At 37.2% G+C, this 17950-nt stretch overlaps 1 protein-coding gene across 2 annotated transcripts in view; it reads right to left on the reverse strand.

The window, feature by feature from the left end:
• Positions 1-17950, reverse strand: part of WWC3 (WWC family member 3) — a 62098-nt gene that overhangs the window by 27169 nt on the left and 16979 nt on the right. For both annotated transcript variants that reach the window (XM_010084908.1, XM_010084907.1), the window contains exons 5-8: positions 17010-17139; positions 11723-11872; positions 9567-9640; positions 590-832 (exon numbers count right to left, since the gene is read on the reverse strand). In XM_010084908.1, the coding sequence (XP_010083210.1) occupies positions 590-832; positions 9567-9640; positions 11723-11872; positions 17010-17139 (597 nt within the window). The remainder of the gene's footprint in view (positions 1-589; positions 833-9566; positions 9641-11722; positions 11873-17009; positions 17140-17950) is intronic.

Genomic DNA, 17950 nt, shown 5'->3' on the forward strand with positions numbered 1-17950 from the left:
TATAACTTGATATTTAAGTTTTCAAGAATGATTCTGTGTACTACATTCTCTGAATGTCAGACTTGGGATGTGCTCCCACTGCTGAGATTGCAAATTAAAAGGAAAAATTGTATACAAAAGGCAGTAAGAAAGTGAATCATTTAACTTTCCTGTTACAAGGCAGAACCCAAATATAGGAAAGGATCTTTTTTCTGCTGCTTTTGGAGAGGAGTTTTAGTCCACTGCAAAACAACAGAAAAATCTCTCACTATCTAGGCACTGTTATTCAGGTCTCTATTATCAGACAGTATCACTCAGACTTATTCCAAGCTTCTCATGACTCTATTCTGATCTCTTCTTCCTATTCAGACTTTTTAGATAAATTAAAGGAAAACTGACGAGTCAACGTCAGTCTAACTCTCCTTCAGAAAACTTCCAGGCAGACAGAATTAAATAATGTCAGTCAGGAGCAGATTCCTCCTTTTTTGAAAGAAAATGACCCTAGTAACATTTTTTTTTTTTCTTCAACACAGTAAAATTCCCTACTCTTCATTTTGAAACTACCTATATGGATCTTACAGTAGATAAGAAACAACTTAAGTTCCCAAACCTTTCAGTGGCCCCATGAGCAGAGGTTGCTCGAGCCCTTTGAATTTCATCCTCCAAGCGCCTTTTTTCTTCTTCCAAACGTGCAATGTCTTCTGGGGATCGTCTCTGCTGACTGATAAGCTGCAACTCCTGAAGAAGAGCCTCCTTCTCTTTGATGAGCTGAAGACGGTCCCTGTCCGCTTCAGCCATTCCTGGCCAGGATTCATTGTCTAGCAAGGCCAGCTGCTGTTGTATATTCGAAACTCTTCAAAAGAGGATGAATATATTTCAAAACACAGAAAGATTAAGACAACCAAGAGGAAAAACATGAAAAAGTGAAGCCTGTGACTTCTGGGACTTTTTTCTGCTAAATTTCAAAACAAAACCATTTAGGGGTTTGGAAGGATTATTTGTTTCTGGTTTTTGGAGTGTTTTTTTTTCTTTTGCGTTGTGGGGTTTTTTTAAAACATTACAAAACTGCAAGTATCTCGAAGTGTGTAGCTGTACAAGAACTACAGTGCATTTATCTATCACATGGTCAGTAAGTGTCTTCACAGTTTTCTCATTATGTAGTAAACAAATTTGTATTCTAGGGCTCTTGAGTCTCCTGCCTGTACAGCTGATTAAGCTGAACATCCTTTCATTCTTCCACTATCAGATCTTAACTTGGGATTTCAAAAGTGCAGTGAGAAGTTGAAGGGGATGAAGAGGAGATGCTTATCTAGCGACAATAAGTCCAAATTGTTATATTCCACCTCAGCAGGGCAATAGTTAAAGGGGCTGAAAGTATTAAGTAGTCCTGACTGACAACAAAATTTTAATAATTAATAAGCTGCCAGAAAAACAAAAACATAAGTTTGGAAAAAAGATTAACTGGTTACAAAACACAGGTGGCTTTACATTAATCCATCATCAAATCAAGCAATTAAATAGGCTAACTTGATTTTTTTTGTAGTAGACATCATACCCAGAAGTAGTTTCCTATATCAATATGCTGAACCACTGCACAAGACAACAATTGTAAGAATGATTCCACAGCTGACATTTTGAGAAAATGTTCTGCTAAAAGCAAATTTTGAACTCTTACAAATATTTCAAAAAAACCCTAAACCTAGAAATTTCACAAATGTTTTGTTTGGCAAAATCAAGAGGTATCTAGCATAACAGGGAGAATTCTCTTTTACTCTTAGGCATTTATGCTTGTCTTAAATTGGTCAATTTAGGCACTTTAGAACGTTACAGTTAAAATGAAAAGTAAAGAAGATAAAATCTAGCTTTCCAATTTTTGAATATTAGAAACTAAAGAACTGTAAATCAACTATACAATTGTACACCTTAGTTTCATCTTCACTTTGAAATGGTAGTATTCAAAGTTCAGTGCACCATAAAAGATGATTCCCCCTTTAAATAATTAAATAAATAAAGCACATTTAAAGCCAGCCATAGAAATGGGATACGCATTCATTCTTTTGGTAAGTTAGTTTTTTTTTTAAGTAAGCTTTTTTCCAAAGTATCCCCTAAGAAAGAAAAGATCACAACAAACAAAGTAAGGTAAAAACACATAACAAGCAAACAGAAGATCCACAGTGTGATAAGATGTTTAAGAATAAAAGAAAAGGCATAGACAGGACAACGGTAAGGTTTTCCCCATCTAAAACCAAAACCTCATGCAATGTTTATTTCAGACTGACATCTGGAAAGTATTTGGCCATCTTATCAGGGGAAGGGAAATAAAATATCAATATAAATCATTTCACAATGACTGCATTCACATATGAATAGGAATTTCACTGTGAATTTTGTCAAATAGATTTCTTTTCCCCCTTCGATTTCATTTACAGCAAGCAAAGAACTCTGGTATTATATTTTAGTCTAAAGTAGGATACTTTATCGAGCCCTTCAATACCATTTCCTCCTCCTTGCATTAATAATCAACTTCCTGTCAATAACTACTGAAAGCACCATTGTGAATCAATACATATAGTCTACATATTCCACGCCTCAGCTATTGTGCATGAATTCCAGATGCTGCTTCCTGAAGAACACTTCATCCCACCGACTGAATGTCAGGACTAGGAAGAGTGAGCAGAGTCAGGATCCCTCCTCTCCCCTACCCAGGCTGCTATGCAGGTAAAGATTCAGTAAACACTCCTGAAGGTGTATACAGCTTGAAAATCAAGTGTTCAGTGCCAAACGAAACAAATGGGAACTCAAGGTCCTTTCAACAGAATTACAGAATTCAGGCACAATTGGGTTGTCATAGTTTGGCAAGTGAGTGTGAATCAGATGACCCCTGGCAATATATTTGAGTGACCGTGTTCGTAAGCTCTTACGCAGCTTGTGGATAAAAGAAGATGAGAGGTGTCTGATGAAGTCTCTGGGCTGCTTGATAAGATAGCTGAAGGACTGTCTCCTTCATTTTAACACTCACAATTGTTTTGCTAACTATTTTTTCTTATGCAGGGTGAGCTGGTTAAGAAGCTGACCATAGGAGCAAACAACTGCAGGCAAATAAGAAAGACAGAAGTACCAGCAGGCAGGAGGGGAAGGTGGGATCACCCCTTTCAGTGCTAGTTGACCACTGAATCCACTTGGCTGTGAACTAAAACATCACCCTCAATACAAGAGGTTTTAACTTAGACTGTTTGAGCTTGCTGAGAACACATAACTCCCTTTGTGTACGGCTTTCCAGTTTAAAGTTTGTTTCTTCCCCTCAATTTCAGTTATGATGCTGCTTTGAAAGTAGGATGGTGTTTTTAAAATTTATCTCCTTGGCTAGAAAACATCCCTAGTGCTTTTACAGTCTCACTCACTCAAACCTAAGAAAAATATCTGAGTCACATTCAGTTCTGCTAAAAACAATTAAAAAAATCCTCTTAAGCATGTTCCATAGTTGCTATTTGTCTTGTCCCAACACAAGCTTTTCTTCCCAAACACAATAAATGCATAAACAAGCAATTCCACTGTGCTTGTCCATGATAGATTTTATACCCATGCTACACCAGCCATTCTCACTGCTGGTACATTACAAAAAAAATGACTGTTTTGCGTCTTTGGACTCAGTGCATATATTCACCTACCTTAAACACCTACTTAAATCAATCAATGACCTGACATACATTGCAACTGGAAAGAAAAAAAAAAATTAGGATCCTTTATGAAGCCTCTGGTTTTCAAACACCTTTTTCCCTCCTACTTGGTATTTTTTAAGATACTGCTTCTTAAGTCTAGTCACTGTAAAAGACTACTTTCATCTGGCCCAATGCCAGAAACTGAAGTCCCTACTGATATAGGCAATTTAACATATTCATGGAGAAAAAACAGTTAATTTTGAGCCATCAACATTCCAGGCATTTTGCCCATTCCCATCCTTGCATAACAAGTGCTGAGGAGCTTGCATTCCACACTGGAGGAGGTGGTATCAAATGACCGGCTTCCTAGGTAGGCAGGCTGACTTGCTGCTTATTTCAGTATTTAAAAATTTCAAATGGAGATGAACATAACAGCTTCTGTTAAGCATAAAAGCAGAAGGGGCACAGATGGAATGACAAAAGTTTAACCTGGTGATCTTAAGTAAACACTGATTCGGAATGGCAAATTTGCCTTGAAACAACCATACCAATTTATCTAGAATGATGCCTACCCCAAAATACTGTATACATAGAATGAGAGTGGAGATCAGTACAGCTGGTAGTTTACTACACAAATTACATCATGGGGGCAAAAAAGCATATATTTTCTGAATTTATAGCATATCTGAATTGTTATAAATCTTTACAGACTCCCCCTAGACAAAATAAGGCAACCCTTCTGTCATTGGAAATACCTGGAGAACCTAAAAGATTTTGTTAGTGCCTAGAACTGCTAGTCTGAACCCAGCACTAATGAAATTATATTGCTGAGCTCGAGAATATTTCAGTTCAGAAGAGGTTATTAAGATATAGCATAAGAAGTGAGATTAAAGTAAAAAGCACTTTTTGTGAGATGAAAAAGTCTGATTTACAATTACAATAACCCCATGTTTAGACCATTACTCAGATTACGAACAAGACGGGTGTCTTGGAGAGGGAAATACTCTGAAGGAATACAAAGGTCCTAACTGATGCTCCTAAAAAGGACAAAATATGGGTATTCTACAACTGGCACTTCCTAACCTACAAGCTCTGGTCTTTGTAGCTTAAACAAGTTCTTCAAACTTACTTCAATTTGTCCAAGGGGAAAAAAACAATACCCCCCTACATTTAAATGCCTAGACTTTTGGGTGACACATCAGACAACTCTACAGCCAAAGCTTTTGTTACCTGTGGAATGGGAAGACCAGTGGGGATAAAATAAAAGAAAAAAATCCACAGTTATGATTCGGAGGAGAACAGCAGCTAAGATCACACAAATACGCAGAGACCATGAACACAATTCAGCCCAGCTTACTCTTTTCCTTAGGCTTGTAATGGGCATATAATTGGACCCAGGTAACAGGGAACTTCTCCCACGTGCAATACCCAGAGGAGGTGGTTGTGGGACTGAAGACACATAACGAAGAGTGTAAGAACTCCATAATTTCTGGTATTTACAGACCCTCTTGAGAGTGGATTCTGATTTATATCCAAAGAGAAGAAGACTAGAGAAAGGGAAAGAAAGAAATGGAAAGAACAAGAAGCTGGGGAACTCAGCCAAATGCTCACAGAATTTCTCCACTGGGTCTACTTTGGCTGTTCCTGCAAGTATGTGCCACTGTGGCTTTGGCGGACAACATGAGTAGGCTCTGTAGAATATCCAGCCTTCCTGGCAGCACGATTCAATAACAAGGAGGTCTTAAATTGGCTTAAGACACTCATGAAGCCTTCCGAGTCCACTGGCATTTTACAGACAAAATTAGGTATTCACCTTTAGGAAAACTGAAAGCCTGCTAAAATCAATGGAGGAGAGGAATTACTATTTTCCTCAATTCACAGGTTAACTGGTACAATGAAAACCAAAAGACAGTTCAAGAGCATGGCTCAGCTCCCTTTATAACCCAAAGAAGAAGTTATATGTTTAAAAACTCACACTGGGAGACTTATTTTTACTGACATGCCCGAGACAGATATTAATGTGATAGCAGACAAATTACTTCATCCCTAAATCAAATTTTCAGATTCGTTTAGCAGAATAAGCATACAAATCCACTACATGGTAGTAGAAATCACGCAACTACACCTTGAAACCTGCCTACACAAGATTCATTTTAATGGGAAAATAGTTGACAATGTTATTGTAGCAGTATGGGAATGTTGCTATCAATATCCAACCAATATGTATTTTGTCTGTACAAGCACAAATTGCATTGACATACTTCAGCTTGTGCTAGTCCTTTTAAAAGCCCAAATGAAAATTAATTTCAGTAATGAGACAAGTTTGCAACAAAGTAACTATTCACCAACCATACTGAAAAGAAAGAAGTAACATTCTTAAAGGGAATGTGGAAATATTAAGCCTAGCTGGAGTAGGCTTTTCAAGGCTAAAATAAATCTGTTGACAGCCACTGTATGATTTAAACAATTGAACTGAAAAATAACATCTTTGAATTGAAATTAGAGAAGGCATAAATAAATTACTGCTTCTGCACCCAAATCAGATAAACTGGTTGAAGATGGTAGCATGCATTAGTTCATTAAAATTAACTACCATCAGACTGGATTATAAAAAAAGATAATTAAAAAAAACCACTTCTCATTGGAGGGATCATTTTTCATCTATTGATTAATACACTCCACAGGACATGAGGCACTGCAGCAATGACATTTGCGCATGTAGTCATTATACTGAACTGCACAACTTAAAAAGAGTTATCAAAGAAAAACAATTTGCTTTTGATTTCTCTTTCTATGAAACAGTCCATTCAGAAAAGCGCTTGAGGGGCACACTTTCCAGTGTGCAAATGCTTTCATGAGGTGGTCTCACTGAAAATAGCAACTGAAACTGAAAACGGTATTTATCCAGGCAGCTTGGGGCTGTCTGTTCAAAAAGACCATCCTCCCTTCCTCCTGTTTCTCTGGAGGGCCACACTGACAGATCTGAAAGAAGAAATTTCATGGAAATAAGGTACAGTTCATTTTAAAATCATGGGTGGGAAGACAAGTGTAAAAAAGCAGAAGAAAAGTGATTGAGCCTCTCTTCAGCATGATTGGCAAGTTAATAAGTAGAATTTACACGCCTCCTCCCAGAACCTGGATCAGACACAGGATAGAGGACCTATTCCCTGGCATGCTGAAGATGTCAGAACCCACAGCTCACAACTTCTGAAATACCCATGGGGAAAATTAAATTGCAAATTATCCAACTTCCTTCCAGTGGGAAACTGAAGGGAAAAAAGCTCTGTGGATGTCTATCTTTATGCAAACGCCAAACCACTCAGTAGAGAGATTTTTTGAAGGAGGAACTCAAATCAGATTATCTTTTATGAGGGAGGAGAGATTTTGGGAGTATAAGCCAACTTTTCTACTATCACTGGGTCTCATCTCCTGAATTCCTCATCACAGTTAATTCAGAGATCCCAACACTGCACTTCCTTGCTAAGTCACTATATACAGAGAACATACTTTTTTACTACATATGGCAAATAATTCTGCTCGTTTCCAGAGCTGTATGATCTAGCTAGATTCACAAGAGTGACTAAAATGCAACACACTGCCCTTCCGTTTGTGGGGCTTTTCTCCTGCTTTCCTTTAAGGAAAAAGACATACTTCGCTCCAACAGTGTATTTTAAAAATCTCCCATTAAAACTTGGGAATAAGACAGCTTGCCTGATGTACTTATGTGCTATATATTTCCACACCCCGTTTGACAAGCAAATAGTCATAATATACTGCTTTACAGTTGTGGCATACTGTAGCATTTTAATTTTCTACTTTGTAGATTTTAATCCATCACAGCACATTCCATCACCCACACTGTGCAGTAACAGTAAATATTTCACCAGCCAAGGGAGAACAAACACAAAGATATTTAGTAGAGACAAAAGCCCTACAGAAATGCCAGCAAGCTAAGGGGAAGGAATGCATGATAAATGAAGAATGCAACCACAGAGATAACTGGTAGGGGCAATGAGCTTTGTGCAGTTCCACTCAAAAGCTGAAAACATAACATACTGGGCAGAATAAGGCTACTATTTTAAAGCAACTAATGTGCTTTTCCTAAATAATGGGCCATTGTCAGAGCTGCTATCCTGGGATAGCAAAACTACACTTACTGCAATTACTATTCGCTAGTCGGAAGGTTAGTTACCTGGATTTTCTACACTTAACATCAAACCCCAGGTCACTTCTGATGTTCAGAAATACTGCATTCCATGCATAAACAAATGGTCGGCATTTCCAGATGAGAAATGCTTCTGCTACTAAAAAAAAACCAAACCCCACTACTTTATCTTTTCCCTGCAATAATGCAAAAGAAAAGAATTGTTTTCAAAAACACATGGAAAAGGTATGACACAAAACCAGACAAAAACTATTTAGTACAATCTTCACAACGCCAGTGGCTCTGCTAAACTAAACACTGTAGAACTAAATTCTATCCTCTTTCTTTCAGCAACTGTGATGAACACCTAAATTATCGCTGGACTACTAAATGCTAAGGGGCAAACCTGCGACCAAACAGGAAACTGAGGTGTTTTTGTTTTGCCCTTTTTTTGCCCCATTATTTAACCTTTATTAGGTAATAGTCACTGATATTCACATGCAGTACTTTACAATGCAGACTTTCATTCCAGTTACAAATCCTGAAGACTTAGCCATGTATCTCTAACATGCTTGCAAGAATTTAATTTTTTTAAAGCCTGTATGGAGTCCAAATGTGGGTAAATTTTCCAAGAAAAACAAAATGGTGAATTGCCTATAAAGCTTTCAATCCCTGCCAAGACACATGACAGCATTAGTTTCCCTCAAAGAAAGTCACCATAATATGAAAAGAATGAGGCAAAAGTATTGAACTTTTTTTTAACCCTTGATCTGAGAGATGTAAAAAACAGGCAAAATAGACAAAATTGAGACAAAAAAAACCTAATTTTAAAAAAATCAAAATCAAAAGTTTTCAAAGTTAACTATATATAATATTTTAAGTGTCAGTTAATTTTAATAAAAGAACGTTCTATCAGCAGAAACTAAAATAATCATAAGTGCATAACAGTACTGTGTTCAAGTCATCATCTATACCTATACTATTGTCCTGAATACCTGGAAAATAGTTTGAAAACAATGAGGTTAAACGAGGACCTGCTAAACTATACTAGGTAGGTAGTATTTTTAAAACAGTACTAAGTAATAATAGATTACTTTTACAAAGCCGTGAACAACACTGCAAGACTGACCTTCACAAAAGAAATATTTACGATAAGCAATTAGCTTGAAGGACGTTGTGCAGAGTTAATCTATTTCAAGTTAATTAAAAAAAAAAAATAGAGGATTTTTTCCAATCTCAACATTTATTTTTATGTACCCTTTTTGCTCAGCTCCAAATATTTTCATTCATCTCATAGCGATTTCTGCATTCTTTCTTCACACTGAGTTCATGACTTCAGTATGCTGAACTTAAAATACAGGTATGCAAAGCTCCAAATGTACTGACAAAAGCCAGGCTGATACAAACCAAGTGTAAATTGAAAGATTGTTTATACTGAGGTTTAAGAAGGGGAAAAAAATGTAAAACCATTTAATTGAACTACTGCAATTTTATGCTTATACAAGGGTAGAACAGGGCTGACATTTAGCTTTATCTCTGCAAACAAATATAATAATCTTATGATAAAGTCTTATGTTTACCTAAGTTTTTATTATCTATGAACTACTCAACAGCAAGCAAATTAGTCTTCCTAAAGACAGTTCAGCTAGGAGGCTGTTTCCAGCTTTACTTTGATAACTTTAATCACAACATTAAAAAAAGAAAACAAACCCAAACAAACAAAGAAACCCCCCCCCCACCAAACAAAAAAACCCCAACACCACCATTAATTTATCTTTAATTACCTCTTCTTGGCCTCTTCATATTGCCAGTTCAGTCTTACTTTGTCTACAAGTCTTGTTTTGTCATCAAACCCAAACTGTTGCAGAGTTGAAGAACAAGGAGGAAGGAGAAGAGAAAGAAACGAGATTTAAAAAACACTCTCACAATAAGGAAAGGGATAAATTAGTCTCACTTACTGGACTCACTAAAAAACCTCAATGCTTTAAGTAACAACAGAATTAAAATTAATTTTATACTTCAGAAATATAAAACTGGTTTATTGGTAAAAATACACAAGATAAATGAGCCCTTTCAGTAAGTTATGACCCTGGAAATCAATGGTTAGCAAATAGAATCATTGCTGAATGGTCAAAGCTTTTCAGCTTTATCCAAGCCTAAATTAACTGAAATATTTTACTACTTGATACAGCTATTTTATGGATAGTTTAATTAGAAGCAATTCAGATTACATTCCCTGTTCTGTGACGTGTTACCCAGCACTTAAGATTATTAGTATGTTTTACACACTATTACAAAAACATCACCTGATCCTTGAAGCAGTCGTAGAACATGCATTTATGCTACAGCTCCTACTGTATCAAGTCCAGCTTGTACAGCAATGTCTCTCCATCTTAGGGCATCAGCAGTTCCCAAGTCCATGTATGGTCTAATTGTTAAAACCCAAGTCCCTATTTAATTGCATTGCTGCACCTCTGGATTTCCCATCTAACTGCTGCTTTTGCTCTCTTCCGTCATCACACACGTAAAAAATCCACCTCTACTCGCATCCCACTACTAATAATTCAGGAAAACAATTAACATCATTATGTATCTTATTTTCCTTAAAAAAAAAAAATCTATACTTGAGAAACATAATTTTCAGACTATACTTGGCTTGTCGTGGATGGCACTCAATGCGTATTGTGAATGGAAAAATGCTGCTATTTTCCTTTTGGTAACTCATTTTAGAATTCAATAATCACATCCACCACCAGTCTGAAAAAGGGCATCCCAAATGCACCATCTACCTAACACACTGAAAGATAACCTACTGTTAGGCAAGTTTTTCTTAGATGCTTTAGGAACGTATTTTCCTAAAAACATGATTTCCTCTTCTGTAGATGCCCTCTGGAGACATCTAACTTGGCAACCAGTCCTCAATGAAAGAAGACAATAGAGAAGAAATGGCATGATAAAAGCCTATGATTAAAGACTTACACAGTTCAATTGAAAATTTCTAACAATGTGGAGTAACATCCAAACTATAGTACTACCAAACTGACAAAAAAACCAAGACGACAACCTGTTTGTAATCTCATCCACAGAAGCAAATATTTCATTGCTCAACAACAGTTAGGCTGCCATAGTCCACGACAAACTTTTATTATTTGGAATACATAATTTCCTTCACACAGAACTATGTTCTTCTCAAATACCACATTTAAAGGCAGATTTGAGCATAAAGGTATGACAGATTAGATCAGAAGTTTTGTTAGTTTTTTAAGAAGAAAACTTTTGGACTTAAAACAAATACTTCCCTTGTTTCAGACAGGAGAAAGGAACAGAGGTCTATCCTACATCTTTGATATGCATGAACGATGATGACAAGGCATGGTAAAAATGAGATGTAAAAAAAAAAAAACCAAAACCCTAACAAAAACAATCCATCATTATTACTAAGATATTAAAATGGCACACTGTTGCACAATCAGGTCTCTACTGAAACTTCAAACTGTCTAAAGCATTTCTGCCTTCCTGCATCATTACAAGCATCACTAAGTCAGAGCTGGTGATATGAAGAGAAGAGGTCTGGGGACACCTCAGCAAGAGCTGTTACTCAGAAATGAGCCTGGAGTCACCAAAGTGATGATGCGAGAAATGCTCTACTAAGCTGGCTGAGTGCAGCTGCTAATTTTACTTTTCACTGACCTGGGAGCACATCACTATGGCCCTGTGGCACGCTCAAGTAGCAGAACCGCAAAGCCCACCGCCCATGGGCGTTGCTCACACACTCTGGAAATAATAAGGAAAGGCAACTCCCTTGCCACCAATACTGCTTTGGATTTTTCATTCTGCTACAGTCAACACCTCTTAAATTAAAACAGGAAATAACGACATATCAGTATAATACAAAAGCAGCTTATTTTCTACAGCAGACATCTTGCACAGGAACGCATACCTCTCCAGTGATGTCAGTCTGAGAACAAGCATCGCAGTGTTGTTGAGGTAAACAGGAGTCACTGAGCAAACTAGAATTGTGCTGGAGATCCTGCAGGGAATCTGTAATACAACAGCTATTCCTGAATCCATCTGTTAACTTGGCCAGGCTCTACAGGAGGAAAGATTAAAAAAAAAAATTAAAAACCTAATTTTCATAATTCTTTTATTAATAGAAAACAAAGAAAAAAACCTGTATTTTAAAAATATGACAGATAGCTTGCATATAAAGAGCTATTTACAGAAAGTATAATTCATCGTAGTGTTACTAACATGCAGAAGCATTGTTTTGAAATAAGCCTCTCCTTTTAAAAGATGCATCTAAAAGTAAACACATTTTAAATAATTTGTTTTATACCTATCGATGTTTTAGCTTTCATACGGCTTACAGTTCTTTAAATCTAGCAGCTGTCAACTTTCATCTTAGCTGACAGGGAAGACAAACGCGATTCACCTGCCCTTTTGCCATCTTCTGCACAGGTTACATTCCTTCGCCACTACGGCTATCACATCCAACCTGATGAATAGCTTGTATTGATTGTACTTTTATGAGAGTTGATTTCTCCTTTGTGCTCTCTTACCCAAGTTTCACATAGTTAAGAGATATTTTACACTTTGGGTTAAGCAAGGGACATCTCTGAGATGTCTGAATAATGACACAAACCACGAAGGTAAAGCAGAGACCTCAAGCATTCTTTAAGGGGAAAGATGAGTAAGACAGAATCACACAAAATAACAATAACTTGTTTGACACTACAAGAGTGGTTGTCAGGCTCTTAAAAAGTCCTTTAAAGAAAATATAGTGTTTAATATTGTTTTTATTTTCTGATCGTGCATTCTCTCTTTTTCAAAAACTACAGATAATGTAGCATCAATAACAAAACAACTGTGCAGGCTGTCATTTATGACAGAGACCCTAAGCACTATGCGTCAAAAAAACATTAAAAGAAAACATTAAAAAAAAATTAAATTCTATCCCCTCACCAGAAGACAAAGGACAATCAAATAATGTGGATAAAAAAGTCAAAAATTTGAAGAGCTGTATCAATTTATAAACCATAACATAATCAAACCATTTGGTTCTAATAAGACACATAAAAACTTCCAAAACTGCCTATTCCAACCTCCAAACTACAGAATCAGAGACAAATCTGAAGCACTGCACTGGGAAAAGGCTGGCCCTCAGGAATCTCAGTGGCTCTGACAACTGGTGATTTGCAACAAGCCCCAGTTATTGCGCATATCCAATAACCAGGAGATTTCTCAGTCTTCAAAGTGCAGTTTAAAAGGGATAACATATCAATGCCACCTTTTCTTACAACAAATTCAACTAATGGAGTCAAGAAGATGAACCTATGTAACATCAACTTGTTGCTACTCACAGGAATGGCAAGACTACTTTAAAGATGAAGGTGTTTGGTTTCGAAGCCTAGAAAGCATCCATAGGAATTGCAGCAGGCCAGAAACTAGACAGCAAAATCAGCTTTTTCTGGTGGCCGCCATTTCTGTCATACATGGTCCATCCCTTCAGTCTCATTAGATACTGGTCCCTCCCTCACGCCAGCCTTCACTAGAGATGCAAACCAGGGAAAGTATGAATGAGTGGGCTCCTACCCACAGGAGCTGGGAAACCAGAGTGCTTTCTACTTTATAAAAATTGCAGATACTACTATCTAACTCTCTTCTTCAAAATCCTCTGGAAGTCATCCAGTCTTGTCAGTTCCCTGCTATATGGAGGATCAAGATGAATCTCCAATGGGTTTATAACATCGAAATAATAATTTCAAATCACAGCTACACAAACATCAAACATCTAACATGTAAGTGGCTCTGCTTTACTGGGGAGAGGACATGAACAAAAACTGAGAATTCACAAAGCCTGAGGTTTCTCCCAAATAAACTATACCCCTTCTGGTACCTTTTGCTAACACATATTATATTACAGGCACATGTAACACCAAAGAAGCCAGAACCTTAATCTAAACTTTTGCCCATAGTTCAGCTCCTTTATGCACTCCTGGTGTGCTCCAGGCACCCTCCAGCTTCTCCCTGGCAGGTAATGAAGGGCTGGCTGGCTGCTGGCCAGGCTTCCTATCTGGGCACAGCTGCTGAAACTCCTTAAAAATTACATAGCATTTGGCAGGTGGCAATCACCAAGTAGCATCACCTTAACTTTCATCTATGTGCATAGGTGACTACGCTCTAGGGTAAACATGTATGCTTTGAGCCCTTCTAGTCAGATGAGTGAAAGCACAGCCTCCAGCAATCCGAATATGGAAAATTACAACCTGAGTTAGCATGCTTCTAGATGGAAACAATTTACATAAACTGCTAGGAGTAATATCCTCCCTAGCTATACAAAGAAATCCATCCTTCACCTGGGGTTCACAGGTTCTTTATGGCAATCCCCCAGAAACTGCCAGACCAGCCTATCATATGGATGTGAAGTTCTAGGCACACCAGCCCAAACCTACCCAAAAAGAGAGAAATGAGCACTGTCATTTCACCATTGATCTGTTTGCTATCTGATTTGGGAGCTCTCTGCCACGTACAATCCCAGTGCAGTTCTTACCTAACCTATTCAGCCTATTTAACTGGTAAAGAAAAGAAAGGAAAAGAAAAAAGGAAGAAAAAAAAAAACCAACCTCTCCAAAGTTTCCTAAGGATAAAGGACAACATTTTGAAAGCACAGGTACATACTGGAACAGAAACAAAAGTATGAAAGGGAGGGGGAGAGGAGAGAGAGACACACGCTGCCTTCAGGAATCTAACTACGCACCTTGATTACTCAATTTTATACAAAAAGCCCACTTCTTTGGAGTTGTGACACTTCATATTTGGCTTTTTTGTAACCACAGCACCCAGTTTAAATCTGACCACCCTCTCCTTCCCTCGTCAGCCTTCTCTTCCACACAACTCAATCCAATTATCATATTTCTATGACAGCTACAATTTTCCAAGCACCTACACAGGACTGAGTCACTTCTACTATGTTTAGTTCTCTTCCTTACACTGGCCAGATTTAAATTAAGAAATAGTAAGAAATTGCCTGCTTCCTTTCTCTGAAATAAATCCCCTGCTGTTTACACAATACATTGAACTCCTCTATAAACAGCTTTCAAAACAAAAAGTTTCTCCGTAAGAAAGCTTGTCTTACCAACAATAGCTTTAAAATGTAGCACTTTTGAGGACAAACCAATTTCAAAACTGATAGGAAATTAAAAAAAAATAATTTCTGAGCTTATTAGGAGAGACTTGCACTTGTTTGACAAAGCTACATATAACAATCTTCAGCCAATTGTAAAAAGGCAAAGCACAGAAATGTCTGATGACAACAAAAATTAAGGTCTTTTTTAGTCAAAATTTAAAAAAATATCAGTCAAAGCTGGATATTTTTGCAGAGCACAATAAGTTGTAAAAATTGTGTATTTCTGCCAACTGCAGATCTTGTAAACTATGGCATTTATTTCCTTATTACAATTGCAACAAAACATGCAGAATTGTTTTGCATGTTAGGCCTGTGCGGAACAATTATTTTCTTAGATTCTCCTGGACCATACGTCTGTTATAGGATAATATCACAACAGATTGCCATTAATTACAAAAATTATACTCCATAGACTGGTATTTCCGGTATGTCATGTAGACCCATGAAGAGGGATGGCAACACTTTCCACTTTCACTTCTGTCTTGTGGAACCTCTATGTTCTGGTGCTGCCAGCATTGCCTAACCCTTGATCCTAAGCTTCATCCTAGACTTCAAACTCCCTCAACATTGTATTTAAAGAAACTGCAAGTGCACCTGGTTCAACAGATATGATTTTCAAGGCATCTCAATGTTTACAGCTGGATTTAGTGCCACTGAGAACTGAAAATGTAAGGAAAAGGGGGGGAAAAAATCCAGTGGGGAAGTTAAAACAAGGCCAGCAGTTAAGCTTCTCCAAGATCTCACGCACAGGTCTTTAAATTACCAGTTACTTTCCTAAAATATGTATCACTGTATCCATGAACTGCCTTTCTAATCATTTCTTCCTAGCCAGGCATGTGGAAGATTGAGAATCACTTTAAAACTTGGCCAACACAAAATATCAAATATGTTAAAAGTTGCCAAGGCAGAAACTTTTCATAATGACTCAAGTGTTCTGTCCACTTGAACAAGGATTTGTGGTCCATCAGCTGACCTTTAGGTAATGCTTTAGAGACTGAATAATTGTATAACTATGGAAATTCATTATATGTAGATCACAAGCGACCCATATAATTTAACAATTAAAAAAATACCACCAAAACACTAATGCAGGGAAAACAAAAAAAAAAATTTGAATGGCAACATTAATTTAGTACAGTTCCAAAAATTTAGGTAATAAAGATGCCTTTTTCCATGTATCAGCTTGAAGACTGGGTGAAAAGAATTGTCCTTGTCATGCCTCTGTATCTGCAGCATATTTGGGCAAGTCTATACTGAAGTCTCTATGGTGGCAGAGGCTCGTGGCTCTTTGATCAAGCCCTCATAATATTAATAACGCAGACACAGCAACTGAGAGCTTGAAGCAGGATGCAGAATCCATTCAAAAGTTAGATCACTACTCAGGCATGTATTACTCCTCACTCCTGGTGCTCCAATTCACAAAATAATCTAAACACTTGCTTAATCATACTCTGAGGGTTTTGTAAAAACATTTGAAATTAACATGTGTCTTGATATGGGTACTTAAGAGGAAAGTTTGGGGCAGAAAACCCCTGCCAAACTGTGGCATAGGGACATGGACATCCAGTTTTGTGAAATGCTTATAAAAGGAAAAACATGGTAGACAAACTGATAAACAATTAGCACATTAATTCTCAGCCTTAATTCATTATAGGTAATACAAGACAACATTAAACAAAATTAAAACCAAATACCATAAAACTTAAAGATACTTTTTTAAAATGCAGCATAATTACTCCATAGCAGTCTTTGATATAGTCAGCAGAAATGGAAAGCTATATTGAATAAAGACATTGATCTAAATGTAAGGATAGTACATTATCTAAAACAAAAATATGAAACACACAAAGTTTTATGTTCACAGCACAGAGAACGACTACTTACCCCTTTCTTTACCTGCTATTGGCAATTATCAAACCAAAAAAATCAGTAAAGGCTACCCCACTTCCTTACTTAAACTTGGTATCTCCAATGCAATCACAAACAATGAAATAGGTTATTACTTTTTAGCAGCTGTTTGTTCAGTAGCATATTTTTTTACCTGCATAAGGTCCTGCCTTTCTTTTTCACCTGTGCATATAGCTTTCTTTATGGTACGAAGCTCACTCATTATAGCCTGTGCTTCATCCAGTCTATAATTCGTATGAGCACTTGACATCTTACGATCAATCCTGTTGAAAAGATTAAGACAAGTTCAGGAATTTTCCCGTAATTAGAAAAAGCATAGACATTTTAAGACCTCTTGTTTATTCAGGTACCACTTTATTTCCAGGAATAAAATTATACTCTACTTGGAATTAACAGAGCACTCAAGAGACAAAGCAATGCAAATATCTCCCCAGGTTCTGCAGAACAAAAAAATTTCTGTTTTTCGTGTCCTAATACAGAGTTTACTTACAGACAATGTCTGTGGGCTATATACCACAATAAAAGTAAAAATCAACCTAAAACTAACCTGCACAGTAACAGTTCAAGAGATAAAGACTTAGCAGTCTAGCTGTCACATTCCCACGCAGCACTACACATGGAGACATCTCTTCCAGGGCTTCTATCTGATCTTGTTTTAGAAGTATCTAACAAAGTAATTTCATTTTCTTGGGAAGAAGTTTTTAATTCCTAAAATTTTATTGCAAGTTCTTTCCTGCCATTACGGGCTTCTTTGAATGAAGACATCATCATCCCACACTAAGGAACATCACATGGGACCACCCCAGAAGACTTCAAGTGCAAACTCAGCAAGGAGCAAGAGCACTACCTACTACATCAGGGTGAAGTACTACTAAAGTTTCCATCTGGACACAAAAATCACTCATCTTCTCTTAAGCGGGACATCCACTGAGTTTTCAACTTTTTTTCCAACACTTCATAATACTAACAAACAGCTCAGGATGCAGAAGCCTAGTCCATTGTACCCTCTTGATAATTTCCTTTGATTTACAGATAAAGAACAAGACCAGAGACTCTGCAGAACTTAGTAGAAGA

The sequence above is a fragment of the Pterocles gutturalis genome, unplaced genomic scaffold, assembly GCF_000699245.1.
Source record: "Pterocles gutturalis isolate BGI_N339 unplaced genomic scaffold, ASM69924v1 scaffold17160, whole genome shotgun sequence".
Taxonomy (NCBI): domain Eukaryota; kingdom Metazoa; phylum Chordata; class Aves; order Pterocliformes; family Pteroclidae; genus Pterocles; species Pterocles gutturalis.